The following is a 14,269-nucleotide window of genomic DNA, read 5'->3' as shown; positions in this document are numbered from 1 at the left end:
CTCTCTTACTCTAAACCTTCCAACTCTTTGTCTATTGCCCATCTTAATGTAATGTAGTATCTGTAACAAAATTACTCAACTCCATGCCCTTCTTGAAACTGAGAAATTTGATATTTTATGCCTATCAGAAACTTGGTTAAAACCCTCAATTAAAGACATCGAAATTACCCCACCTGGTTATAGCATTATTAGGTTTGATCGCACTAATAGGAAAGGAGGCGTGTAGACATACTGTATAAAGCGAAACTTAAACTGATTCCTCTAGACCTAACTCTTACTCAAAATAATTATGCTGAAGTAATTAGCTCTAAAATACAAATCAATACCAATAAAGCCATTAACATCATCTGTGCATATCTCCCCTGGAAATAACATCAATACCCTTGAAGATATACTCTACCAACTCTCTATCAAACTTCCACAAGAAACACTAGTCCTTGGTGACTTTAATATAGATTGGCATTCCTGTAACAATGCTTACCCTACCTCACATATCAACCTCTTTGGCTTCAAACAACTTATCAATACTCCCACTAGAACCAATAAAATAAACAATAAAGCTTCTACCTTAGACTGGATCCTCACTAATACCCCCTGCAAACCTACCAAACAGGTATTCTTCCTGACGACCTTAGTGACCACTCACTAACCTATATAATTAGAAGCAAAACCAACTTAACCTTACCCACAACCTTTAGAACCCTTCATTCAAAGAAACATTTTAACCCTGATCGGTTTCAAGCTGAACTTTTCCAATGTCATTGGGCCCCTCTAAAACATCTCCCACTCAACAAAGCAGTGGAACACTTCAACTCAACATTCTTAGCAATTCTTAATCAACACGCCCCAAGTCGAACCATTAGAACTAAAACTAAAACTGCTCCCTGGCTAACCACAAATACTAAGCATAAAATCACCCTCAGAAATAAATCTTGGCATAAATGGCGCTCCACCAAAAGTCAAATAGACCACCAAAGGTTTAGAGAGCTTAGAAACAGTACAAAAAAAGCCATTCTTACAGACAAAAAGAACTATTACTTTCAACTTCAAAAAACTACCAAAAAGGAACCCAAAAAATTCTGGTCCAGCATCAATAGTCTGCTGACCCCCGGCCAAATAATTACACCCAACCCTCAGGATTCTGACCCTGATAATCCCACACTAACAGCCAATAACTTTAATTCCTTCTTCACCAATTCTATACAAATTCTAGCCAACCAACTATCTCCTGATACTTCTCAACTACCTCCAAATACCTTAATAAATACCATTCCTCCCCTTCAACTACAACCTGTATCTACCTCCTATATACAATCTCTTATCCAAAAACTTAAACCTACCACCCTTCCGCTGATAAGCTTCCTGCTGAATTCCTGCAACTAGCAGCAAAAGCCATTGCTTACCCTGTCTCTATCTTAATAAACAGATCAATAAAAGAAAGTAATTTCCCAGCAATCTGGAAAGTATCACATATCATTCCCCTCCATAAAGGAGGCAAATCTTACGACTTCTCCAACTATCGTCCCATAGCACTTTTATTCCCCTTAGCTAAAATCATGGAAAAATGCATACATAAACAACTACTCAACCATCTCCTCAATAATAGCCTTCTGGCAGACACTCAGCATGGTTTCAGACCTGCTCACAGTACTACCACAGCTCTTCTCTCCTTCACCAACACAATAAACTTAAACCGTAATAACAATAATCTTACATCTTCTCTTTTCATAGACCTATCAAAAGCCTTTGATATGGTAAATCATACACTTCTTCTGCACACACTAAAATCTCTTGCCCTGGAGCCCTCTTCCCTAACCTGGTTTTCTTCCTATCTTGAAAATCGTCAGCAAGCCGTACTCTGGAAAAATTCTCTCTCTGCTCTCCTCCCTATCTCTTTAGGAGTTCCTCAAGGGTCTATCCTAGGCCCACTTTTATTTTCCATCTTTATTAATGACCTTCAATCATCTATACCTAATACTACCTGCATACAATATGCAGATGATTCCACTATAATTTGCACTGCCTCTTCTCAAACAGAACTCCAGTTTCAAACACAATCAGCCTTCTCAACTGTTGAACAGTGGTTCACCAATCGCTGTCTACTCCTTAACCCCAAAAAAACTAAATTATTACTTTTTTCACCTACCCGTAAATCTACTTTGATAAACTTCTGTATTACTGCAACTGATGACACCATAATTTCTCCTGACTCCTCAACTAAACTTCTTGGTGTTACTATTGATAATAATCTTAACTTTGATTGTCACATCAACAACACAATAAAAGCCCTTAATAAAAAGATTGGATCCCTATACAGAATAAAGTCCTTCCTCACACCTGAAACTAAGATAACCCTAGCCCAAACACATCTTATTTCTACCCTTTTGTATGCATCTCCTATTTACACTAATCTATCTAAAAGCAACCTTAAGAAACTCACTACATCTTACCACAATATTGCCCGCTTTGCCACCACATCACAATTTAGAGCTCACCACTGTCTAAACCTACAACAACTACACTGGCTGGAACTCCCTAATAAACTTATTTTTCAACAACTCTTAATTGCACACAAAATTCTATACCAACCTTCTAAAACACCAGCTCTTTCCAAACTCTTGACTCCCTATATCAACCTGAAACAACTACGTTCCTCTGACAAATTACTTGTTAATATTACCAAAACTATGAACTCTGCAGGCAACTGCCTTTTGTCTAACTCAGTAGGTAAAATATGGAATAATCTTCCATCTGATCTGTCCTCTTTGCATACTCTTCCACTATTTAAAAAACAACTTTTAATACATCTTAACAAATTCTGGCTTTGCTCTTGTACCAACCCAGACTAGCCTGTTGGCATCTTTAACTCTATCATAAACTTTTCTTATCCACTTGGATTTTATCTTCTACTTCAACTGATATATTACCCCTATTTATTGTAAATATTACATATCTCTTTTTAGCATAAAAAAAAAAAGTTTGTGTATTATCTACCATGGTTCAAAACTACCTTTTATATACTTTATGATCTCATACCTTATTATATTGTTTTGCTAGGATTGTTCTGATAAGTTAAAATCTATAATATTTGTATGTTCATTTTTTTTTACATTTTTATCTTTGTATAATTACACTTGTACTATGTCTTCTTATGTATTTCCAATATTGTATCTAACCTCAGGAGCTTTTCTCCCCGGGCCTCCACTGAAAATGGACATTAATCCAGCTGGACTAGCCCGGTCAACAAATGTAAAATAAAATAAAATAAAATAAATCTTAAGTACATTGTCAGTGGAGGTCTGGTGAAGCTACAGATGACAAAAATTGAAAGCTTTCCAAGACTGGCCTCAGTCAGTGACTGGAGGTTCATAACCCATTTTGCTACCTTGACTGTCCCTCTCACCAGTAGTGTAGCTGGGGCAGGGGTGAGAGGGACAAATACCCTAGGCCCAAAGTGTTGGAAGGAGTTTGATCAGCCAATCCAGATCTCTTTTCTCTTTAATGCAATACAGGCTTTTAAAAGGTAGTGTTGCATTTGCAGTCAAACATCAGCACTAAAGCACTCCAAGTGTGGTCTTAACTGTGGCTTGCTACAGTTTAAAAGTAAAAAAACATGATTGCCGTACCACTCCATGCAGGCAGTTTATACTCTGTCTGTTTGGACTGTAGCAATTGTTTGATGCAGCTTAAAAGAAGAGTTGTTTTGTGCTGAAGGAGGGTTGGAGAAGGACACAGAATTGAGACCTGAATGGCAGGGGCAGGGCATGTAATGTAAAGCATCTGGCTACCTAGTTGGTATGCCAGTAAAATATGGCCTTTTTTTGCTCTACAGTGGAAGAACTGGGGGGTAGATGTAAGTGTAATATGTTGATTGCTGCAATACAGTGATTGGCTTATTACAGTAAAGTGCTTTTTTTGGAAGAGCTAGGGTGTGTGGATCTAACTGTAATAAGCCAATCGCTTCAATTTAGTGATTGGCTTATTACAGTGATGTGCTTTTTTTCTTTTTTCCTTTTCTTTTTTGCTCTTCAACAGAAGAGCTTGTGGCGATCTAACTGTATGTAATACTCCAATCACTAATAGTGAAGTACTTTCTTTTATTTTATTTTTGCTCCTTATTGGAAGAGCAGAAGGTTAAGGTGCTAGTTCATGGTACAGGCATAGGGTGCTGATTATGCCAGCTATGCTTCTGCCTCTAAAAGATTTAACTAGGGGCTGGTGGATTCATGTCATCTCACTGAATGTAACTTTAGAGAGTCCCAAACTTTTTTAAAGGATTATACTAAAATCTATGCAAACAGACCTTTTCTTTTGCAGACAGGAAAACACATATGACTTATTTATATTAACTGTGCCACACAACACTTGGCAAATGGCAAAGTTAATTTTACTGAATGTAGATTTTAATTGAAACTATTCTGCAGATATGGGACTCACAGAAGTTACATTTGCACAGTAGTCACATTCCCATTTTGGTGCCATAACTTGGCAAAATGGAATAATTAGACAGATAAGGGATTTTCTTGGTTGCAAATAGTTCTTTGTGAAAACTCACTCCTGGTAACACCCCCGTAAACAAAAGTTTATTGTCTAGAAAAGTACTTTATATCTTAATCAGGCAGAACTGATATCACAATGGTTGCAGATGAGGAAGAAAATGTTTGATTTATTACAAGCAAAACTTTGTCTAACATGAATGATTTATGTTTTGTTATAGAATAAGGATGCTTGGTGGTGAAGTGGGCCTTCACAAATCCTACAACACTCCTTCCATGGTTGGACCTTCTGGCTCATTTCTGACCATACTTCTTTAAAATGATTCAGCCAACACTGGGAGAAGAGCCTGTAAATCACCTTATGTATGTGGCTATATAGCCATTTTTCTGCACTGTTGCCAATAGGGATAAAATAGTCCATGGCAGTGCTACTGGCTTCTTACATCCCCTTCCCCAGTGTCTGCCAATACACACTCCCAGGGTTCTCATCTGGGAGGAAGATATATAGCATGAAGGAATGGATTAGTGAAAAGCTTGCCCTGGAATAGACTCAGAAGGGTTAATGGAGTTAAACTGCCTAGGAACTTAATGCAAAACAACAGCATCGTATGGCCTAGTGGAACTGTTAAGATCTAAAAAAAAAATCATAGCAAAATAATTTCACAAAACTGGATCAAAAAGTGGCTGAAGTTTTCTAGAACAAGACTGTCTATGAGTTTGTTGAAGCCAGAAGTGACAAGATGTGTGGTCTTCGGAAAAAGAAGGTACTATGACAGGTGCTATGATTTTGTTGCTTCAGAGTAATGTAGACTGGAAGGCCCACGTATGTGACTTTAACTGTTTCATTGGGAACTAAGTGAGGAAACTCAGCCAGGGAAGAGGACAATGCTGTGTTTATAGAAAAAGATTGAACTCAGGCTAAAACTCAGCAGTAACTGGGGGAGAAGCCACTTCTGCATAGAAATACTTTATAAGCATGTACTATTCCTTTAAGAAGTGCAGGTAGTCTGCATTGTGGGTAAAGATAAAGGCAGGATTTAAACTGACCTGTAAGATCAAAACAAAGGATTAGGATGGAGCACTGCAATTTACAGACTGCTGGAGAAGTAGTTGCTACTATGCCCCACACAAATTTCCTTTTGGGCCTTGAATGCAAACCAAGGATTTGGACAGATCCATCTGGATGATGCACGTGTACATGGCCTTGGGTGGACATGGATTTTTGAGACTGCTTTTTGGGATTTTATCAGCACCAGATGCAATTCATCATGCAAAGACTTACATAATCTAGAAACTTGTATACAGAGCTTCAGCTAGGAAATTTGGTAGCCCTTTCCCCCATGTTATACAAAAAAAAGTGTGACAGCTTACAAACTGTCACTTAAGAGATCACAAGTACAATTGCTTATAGTCAGTCTATAAACTGGCAAACTGTCAAATTCATTTTGAAAATAATAGAACAGACTGGCAGTTTATAAGCTGTCTATTAAGGATCATAATCAAGCTATCAATTTTTCTTATTTTTAAGGTTTGGTACTCTCTATGATTTGTTGCCTGTTCACCAAACCTTTTTATGGCAGTGCTGTAAGGTGTTGTGAATATCATAATGATGTTCTAGACTGGACTTCTGTAAAGCAACACTATGATAATAATATATTAATTGAACTTTTAAAGGTTTTGCCACCACATTCATTCCACACCAGAAGAAGCTGGCATCAGAATCTAATTGTTAGAAGTACTCCCCTCTGTAAGCAGCACCCCTGTACAGAGCTCCTATATTACACTCACATTAAGACAATCCCATTCCAAACTCTTGCCAGTAGATGATTCTAACCACAGCTGTCATCAGCACTAGTAATATGGGTGTCATAGCAGACTCTTCATCTGCAGGAATACATTAGTTTATCTAATCACCACTGGTGGTCATAATTGGAACAGTCATTTAGAGGTACACTTGCTGGCTATCATCAAGTGCAGAATGCTGCCATTGTTATTCCTTACCACTAGTGGGCATTGTCTCTAATGTATATCCTATAACAGAAGTTTACAGGTTCCTATTAACGTTTTCGAACTTCAACAAGTTCGAACCCTATATGGTCGAAACCGTATAGTCGAACTTGCTGAAGTTTGAATACAGAAAAAATATAAATAAAAGATGCAACAGTAAACTAACTGTTGCAAGCAGGGTGCAAACCCCCTGAACCCCCACACCCCCCCCACTCTTTAAATATACCAACTCCGAGACCACACTATAGTGCAGAAAGGGAATATTTCCCTTTACTGCATTGTAGTGCGATCTCGGAGTTGGTATATTTAAAGAGTGGGGGTGTGGAGGGGGGCTTGCCCCCCTGCTTGCAACAGTTTGTTTACTATTGCATTATTTATTTATTTATTCATTTTTTGTCGTGTTTGAAGTTTTGAAACTTTGAACAGACAAGTTCGATATTGCCGTGTTCGAAGTCAAAACTTCGATCACGTAATAGGAACCCAAGTTTACTACTGCATTTTCTCATCTGTATAATTAATACCATGCTAGCATATCAGTAATAGAGCAACATTGTCACACAGTGGACATGACAACTGTTTTTCACTATTATAAGGCTCCATAATGTCACCATTAGAAGGTGTAATCATCTTTCATCATGCATTTCATTATGGGATATACAAAGCAATGTTATTCTTTAAAACCTGGCTATGTGGTTATCAATCTGCCCCTAACTCCTTTCTTTAAAGTAATTATTTGGGAATTTCTTTTATTTTTCTTATCCTAGTTTGTACTTTAAACATGGCACCAGTATAAATCAAGCAATAGCTGCTGTAGATCACAGGTTTGTTATTTTCTAGCTCAGTATTCAACTGTGGCATAAAGACATTCCCCAAAAATATAAAACCTGTATTTTGCTTCTCTTTTGACTTATATTGCTTATACTGCAAAACCATTTGGTATATGTTTATGAAAATCTTAGCATTTGTGCTCAATGTAGACCTTGTGCATTTCAAGGCACTGCCACTGTTGTCTCACTTTTGTTAATGGCAACCCTTACAGCCTGTTAGTAGTTCAAAGTATTGACTTGATAATGTCACATTAATGGGAGCTAGCACAGTACCTTCTTATCAGTGCTGGACAACATAGCTCTTATCTTCTTTGTTCAAGAATCAGCAATAAAGTCAAAATAATGGTGAAAAAGGCTTCACAATAAGGGACATATTTTAAATATTACTCTAATGCACTTAACAAGATAATATAACAACAGGTTATACATTTGTGAAAATACATACATTTGTGAAACTTTAATCTCTGCCATTACTGACTGACTGTAATCTTCAATGATTTATCAGAAAATCAGGAACAGTCTGTAAAACCAGGGATAGTTGAGGCTTATGCTGGGCAATAGCAATCCCTACTTTTGCCATTAGATGATACTACGATTGTAACATCAGTATTAATATGGCTGCCCAGCACTCTATGATGCTCCTATTAAGACCTATCAGAACACCCTCTATGCATCATCTGTTAGCCAGCGATTATAACTAATTACCACTAAGAAGTATTTTAGTTGTAGTGTGTGTTAACCAGTGATTTCAGGTGTTTATTCACAGGTATCAGGGCCACATTTGTTAGTACTAGTTAAAGGGTCCTACCACACTTTTTCATTTCTGTATGTCTCTTATATGAAAGCCTTTCATTGTTGCTAATATTATCCACCACTATTGCCTAGTAAATCAAAATATGTTTAAAAACTATAATGTTTTGCTACTTATCACCGAGGATTTTCATTGTGCTGTTGGATTATACCACATTAGGTGAAACATAACTATTGCTGATACTGGATAAATTACTTCTGCTTGAAAGGTCCTTCACTGTGATAGTGTTCCATATATTAACATCAACTTGCCATGAAGAAAACTGACAAATTGCCACCTTTCACCACTTCATAAGATTAGCACTTGCATGTGCTTGACATTGTAGAACTCATCTATTGTAGCTTTTTGTAGGTAAGTTTGCTTGCAGTCAGGGAATGGTTTCTTTCCGCACAATCACAATTAATGATTTTTCACATGTATCCTCCCACCACTGTGTTTTTATTTTTGAAGCCATCTTCCTTGGAAGCCTTCCTGAATGAACACTTTTACCACTAGAAAAATGGTAAATAGCGACCTCCAACCTCTATGGAGCTAACTCGTGCAAGCATACCCAGTTTGAAGGTTTTTTCATTGCATCCATTCACCACAGAATGACTCTTTCTCTTTGTATTCACTGGTGTTAGGCTTGTGTTTCCCATAGAGTGGCTTTTTTCATAGATTTATAGACATTCTTTGTAGTTACTTATCACCAGTCTCTGGTAGGATACTTACTTTTCTTTACTGATGGCTTCCAGTGCTGCCCTCCCATCAAATGACGGAGATGAATAAACAATAGTACTGCCAAAGATGGGCATGGTCATGCATCCAAGCACTGTTCCAAAGCAGTGATACATGGGAGCTAATAAACAGATGCGGGTAACCTAGGAAAAGTCAAAAAGACATAAATGTATAAGAACTGTGCAAGAAAAAGGTCAGATAATTCATTGTAGATGCATTTATATCAGACATATGATAAGAGAACTCAATAAACAGTTGTCAGTGATGTGTGTATGCTGTTTCAAGGTATGTTTATTTTAAAAGCCTTTCAAAAAAGCTGGATACATAAAATCCAGACTCAGGTGCATTAGCCTAGACAAAAAATGTTTTACAAAAGGAAATGCCAAGTAATTGGACATGCATATATCGGTATGACTGATAACATATTGTATGCTTTTGTGTGCAGGAGTTGGTAGCTGAAAACAGACTGTAATGTGAAACAATGATTGCAACAGACGACAAACTGACATCCAGTTACAGATTTTTGAGATAGCTGTCTTATCGATGGTTTCTTCTGCTTCTGAAAAACTCCCTTTGCATGTTGAGGAACAGACCATGTTGTGAGGGACATTACTTTTATTTTAGAGAATAGGTGACCTGTAGATTGCACCCTGATTGAAGAATGAACATTCTCGAGCAGGGTGTTAATCTACAGGTAATGCCCACTGAAAAACAAGTCTGACACTTCACTGCAGCATGCTGCTGTGGAACTCAGACTAAAAAAAAAAGAGAGACACAAGTTATAAAATAACAGGGTATGCAGGCAGAAATGAGGGCAATGTAGAAGACGGACACACAGACAGTTCCAAATAGTACTAGATGAATGGATCTCATAAAAAATTATTTATAGTTGTATATAGATATATTATCGATACTTGTAACTGTGTATGATTTACAGGGGTCAATTCTGGGCACGTTGTGGTAGGTGTGAAGAGCACTTTTAGCTAACATCAAAGATTGAAACAATACTAATTTCATGAACTTTAATCATCCTTTGACTTAGGAATGGGGTTTATTCCCATCATGGTATTAGAAACCCAAAAGACTTGAAGAAATTAAACCTGAATATGCTTGGCATATCTCCCATGGAGGGCTCCCAGAAGACTCCTTACAAGATACCCAAACTACCTCAGCTGACCTTTTCAAAATGGGGAAGTGGTGGCTACTACTCAAATGGCTCCTTTTATCAGCTGTAGATACCTAAGCTGTTAACTCTGTCAGCAAACAGCTGACAACTCTAAATGGCTAACGTTACCAAATATATGTCTTTTCTGTTAGACATAGTAATCTAAAAGCTAGTTTTATGTAATAGTGTATGCAGGACAATGGTGTAGTGCCACACAGATGGTGCGAGCACTGCCTTCTTACAAAGCTTATAAGATGTCCTTTCTTTGAAATAGCGTTTTTGATTAAATGGTGTCTTCTCTGGGAGTGTATCAAAGTGGTCTATATTAAACAAACCTCATCCTAATTTATGGCATTAAAATTTCCTTGTTAAGGTAAGGAATGAATGAGGCATCCATTATTTCATTCCCAAAAATGATCCACATGTTTGTAAGCTACATTTTGAGCCTCATATTGTGAGATGGAGTTATTAAAGGTGACATGTTTTTGAGATAAGAAGCAGAGTAGCACAGTCAGTAGATTTGACAAGTCACAGTAAGAGGTTCTCTGGTTTGATTCTTACCTCAGATGCCTTCTGTGTGGAGTCTGCATGTCCTCCTTGCATCTGCATAGATTTTCTCTGGATGCATAAGTTTCCTATCTCCTCCCAAAGGCATGCAGTAGGTGACTTGGTATTCTCCAAATTTCTAGAAGGTGTCCATGTTTGTTTGAGTGAGTGAGTGTGTGCATTCAGCAGCAGATTAGTGATTTTTCCTTAATGGATTTCAATGCCTTGTGCCTAATGGCTGCTGGGATAGGCTGCTGGCTGGGATAGGCTGCAGCAGCCTCATGACCCTATTAAGGAAAATGTGGATTACCAGAAAATGAATGGATGGACTTATGATCCTAATTGGGAATCCAAGGTCTGCTCAAACGAGGAACAAAAACAGACCCCGTCACAGCAAAGAAAAAACAATACTCACGCAAAAAAATAAATATTATGTCACTGGTGCACTGATATTTTCATTATGTGTGTCTAAAATGAGATGACATAAGTCCACAACCAGAAGAGACAAGCATATTTAACAATGGACTACAGACCCCACCCCATCATCAGTTTGTTTATATTCTGGAAAATATTGCTGTGAGTTCCTGTGAAGTCAATTCTGCACTATATCTATTCCATATTTACTTGGTTGTAAATCACAGATGTGTAGAGGATACCTCAGCAAGTATAATACAGTTTATAGGATTTGTATTGTTAGATTGGTAGGTTTTATACAGTGGTATACAGTGAGTCATAGAATAAAAATAAAAAAGAAAAGAAAAACTTGAGACAACTGAAATTAGTACACAGATCATGCATAAGAACAGCTGTAAAAGTGTAACATCTTCTAAAATCAGAATACAGTGAGACTTACTCGCCAGTTGTATCCCAGTCTGAAACCTGCCAATGCTGCGTTGTTCAGCATGGTGAAATGTGTTAGGATCACTGCTTTTGGCATCCCACTTGTTCCCTCAGATTAAAGGAAGAAATATAAGTTTATAAGATTTTGTTTTCAATGTACATACAAACTTACTATGCCAGTTCATTAAATGATTTAACTTTTTAACAAAATATCCAGAGTTTGCAGTCTGGTTTATGGGCTGCATCAAGTTTGCATTTTTCTCCAACTCTCATTCTCCTGTGTTACATCTGAACATGAGAAAAGAAACAAAACTGGAAGATGGGTGGAAGAAAACAAAGGGAAGAATAACAAAGAAAAGGAAAAGGAAATGGGTAAAAAGAAAGAAAAATCATGCACATTTATAGATGTACAAACTCTGTGGGATGAAAAAAATTAAAACATACAGATGAGTCACTCAAGTATGTTGTCATTACTGTAGTGATAACTTGCTATGCATTTCTCTGCTAACATGTTGAGGATGATTCAACATGAAAGAAAAATATGAGAATACAAGAAAACATATTATTACGCTAGTACCAGATGTCATTTTGCACCTGTGTGTTGTCTTTTTCTTTTCTCCATTGTCTAACAAATACCTCTGTGATGTTTGTCTTTCACTCTTTGTTTCTGATTACTATGTATTTAGTAGAGCACCAGGTGTTTTGTGCAAACTTTAAAAGAAGAATAGCTATGGTACTACTATTTTGTGTGTTTGTATTCAGTTACAGCCTTATACACAAACATACAGGCCATAAACACTGGTTTAAAAATTCTCTCGTCACCACCCATTGTATAGTATAGGCACCATGTAATGATATTATCGACAAAACCATGAAAGACTGACATTCAGATGCTTGTTAACTGATTTGTCAGTCACAGTTGACAGCTCTCCTCATAAACAAATAATAGGATCATAAGATCATAGGAAGTCACTAGCCTATTGGCCCTGAGGCCCTTATAAGCCTAGTCAAGAGTTTAGCCCATGTTTAGACAAGTCAGAACCCAAAGCCCATATCCAGCAGGGACACAGGTGGAATCCCAGGGGTGTATTTTCTGTTTCCCATCCGGTTATCCAGGTTGTGCTTGAAATGGGATAATGAGGTACTCTGCTTGATGTGAAGAGGGAGTCTATTCCACAGATGGGGGAGTCTCTGAGACACAAATCTGTCCCACCAACAAGTTCTATTGATGTCACAGCCAGGTTGAGGCCATGTGTGCGGGTTACTCAAGTGGAGCTTGACTTGCTAATATGCATCAGTCCCATCAAGGTGGGGTCTGAGATTGTTTTGTATGCAAGGCAGAGGTCACCTCTGAGGAGTCTGCATGAAACTGAGTAGAGGCACAGGGCTTTTAGCCTATCTGTGTAGGGTAGATGTTTGAGGCCCTGGATTCTTCTGGTGAGGAACCTCTATGGTCTCTCCACCTGCTGCATGTGTTTTGGGAGGTACATGCTGAAGGGGGCATTGCACTCAATAACTGGCCTTATAAGGGACGAATACAGGGATGTTATGACCTCCTTGTCCCTGGATGAGATATCCTTACTTATGAGGCATGCCATATAGAAAGCTTTCCATACAACAGAAGGAACATGGTGGTCAAAAGTCAGGTTGCTATCAACCTGGTTGCTCAAATCCCTCATGACTGCTTGCGTGCTTAGGACATTGTTATTAATGTGATAATATGTAGGGACATCACTCTCCCCAAAGGGGATGATGATGCATTCTTTGGCATTCAGCTTGAGGCCATGTTTCTGGCACCAGTCATTTGTTTGAGTGAGACTTTTTTGGAGGATGTCCACATCACTTGGGGAATTGACAACCATGCCCAGCTTGCAGTCATCTGTACAACTGGTCAGTCATAGCCCACTGGTTTTGGCCTGCACCTCAGAGAAGTATATCCCGAATAACAGAGGCCCCAAAACCGATCCCTGGGATATGCCGCTCATTATGGCTCTACTGCTTCAGGTGGCTTCCGGGTTCTATCAGTGAGCCAGTTTGCTACCCATCTGATAAAATATGGATTGATAACTAGTTGAGAGAGTTTGTTTACTATGCCCGAATGGGGACTAGTGTCAAAGGCCTTGGCCAGCTCAAGGTAGGTGGTGTGCACTGTCTTCCCCTCATCCATGGCTTTGGTGACTGTCTCAAAGAAGCTGACCAGATTTAACAGACATGACCTCCCCTTGACAAAGGCAAACTGTGTGTGGTCGAGTGTTTGGAGGTTGCCAATGTCCCTGTTAATGAGGTCCATGATAATCCATTCCATGGCCTTGCAGATCAGGCTAGTTAGGCTGATGGGTCTATAATTTCTAGGTTTGGTGGATGCTCCACCTTTGTGCGAAGGGATGACAGTGCCTGACCTCCACTAGGTGGGACAAAGCCAGTACTCAGGCTTTGGTTGAATAGGGTGCCTAATGGTACTGCAAGTTAATGCCTGAGTTGCCTGCAATGTTATTGGGTCCCATGGAGGCTGTACTTTTTGCTTTTGAGAGGGCAGTGATGACCTGTTCCCTAGAGATAAGGGGAGGCTGGCAGGTACTATGGATGTCCTGATTTGCTGATGGGGGACAGAGGGTTGAAGTTTTCACTGAATCTGTCAGCCAGTAGGTTGGCTATATCTACAACATTTGTGTATGTGGTGTCCTTGACCACTAGTTCTGAACAGATCTGGGTGCTTCCTTTAAGACTGCAGACATATGTGAAGAAGGCCTTATGATTGTCTCTAGTAGATGTGGCCAGTTTGGACTAGAGGTTGACTTTAGAGGATTTCACTAGTGCTCTTATTTGCTTGTTCAGGCTAAGGAAAGATTGCTTCCAATTG

At 38.6% G+C, this 14,269-nt stretch overlaps 1 protein-coding gene across 1 annotated transcript in view; it reads right to left on the bottom strand.

Moving 5' to 3' along the window:
* The window catches only part of LOC122817288 (medium-chain acyl-CoA ligase ACSF2, mitochondrial-like), a 1,483,010-nt gene that overhangs the window by 643,234 nt on the left and 825,507 nt on the right, over window positions 1-14,269 (bottom strand). Inside the window, exons 7-8 of the mRNA XM_044090514.1 lie at window positions 11,423-11,518; window positions 8,853-9,001 (exon numbers count right to left, since the gene is read on the bottom strand). Of these exons, the coding sequence (XP_043946449.1) occupies window positions 8,853-9,001; window positions 11,423-11,518 (245 nt within the window). The remainder of the gene's footprint in view (window positions 1-8,852; window positions 9,002-11,422; window positions 11,519-14,269) is intronic.

This window comes from Protopterus annectens, chromosome 12.part0 (genome assembly GCF_019279795.1).
Source record: "Protopterus annectens isolate FY-2018-M chromosome 12.part0, PAN1.0, whole genome shotgun sequence".
Classification (NCBI taxonomy): domain Eukaryota; kingdom Metazoa; phylum Chordata; order Ceratodontiformes; family Protopteridae; genus Protopterus; species Protopterus annectens.
The sequence above is the reverse complement of the archived record's forward strand: the minus strand, read 5'-3'. Positions and strand labels throughout refer to the sequence as shown.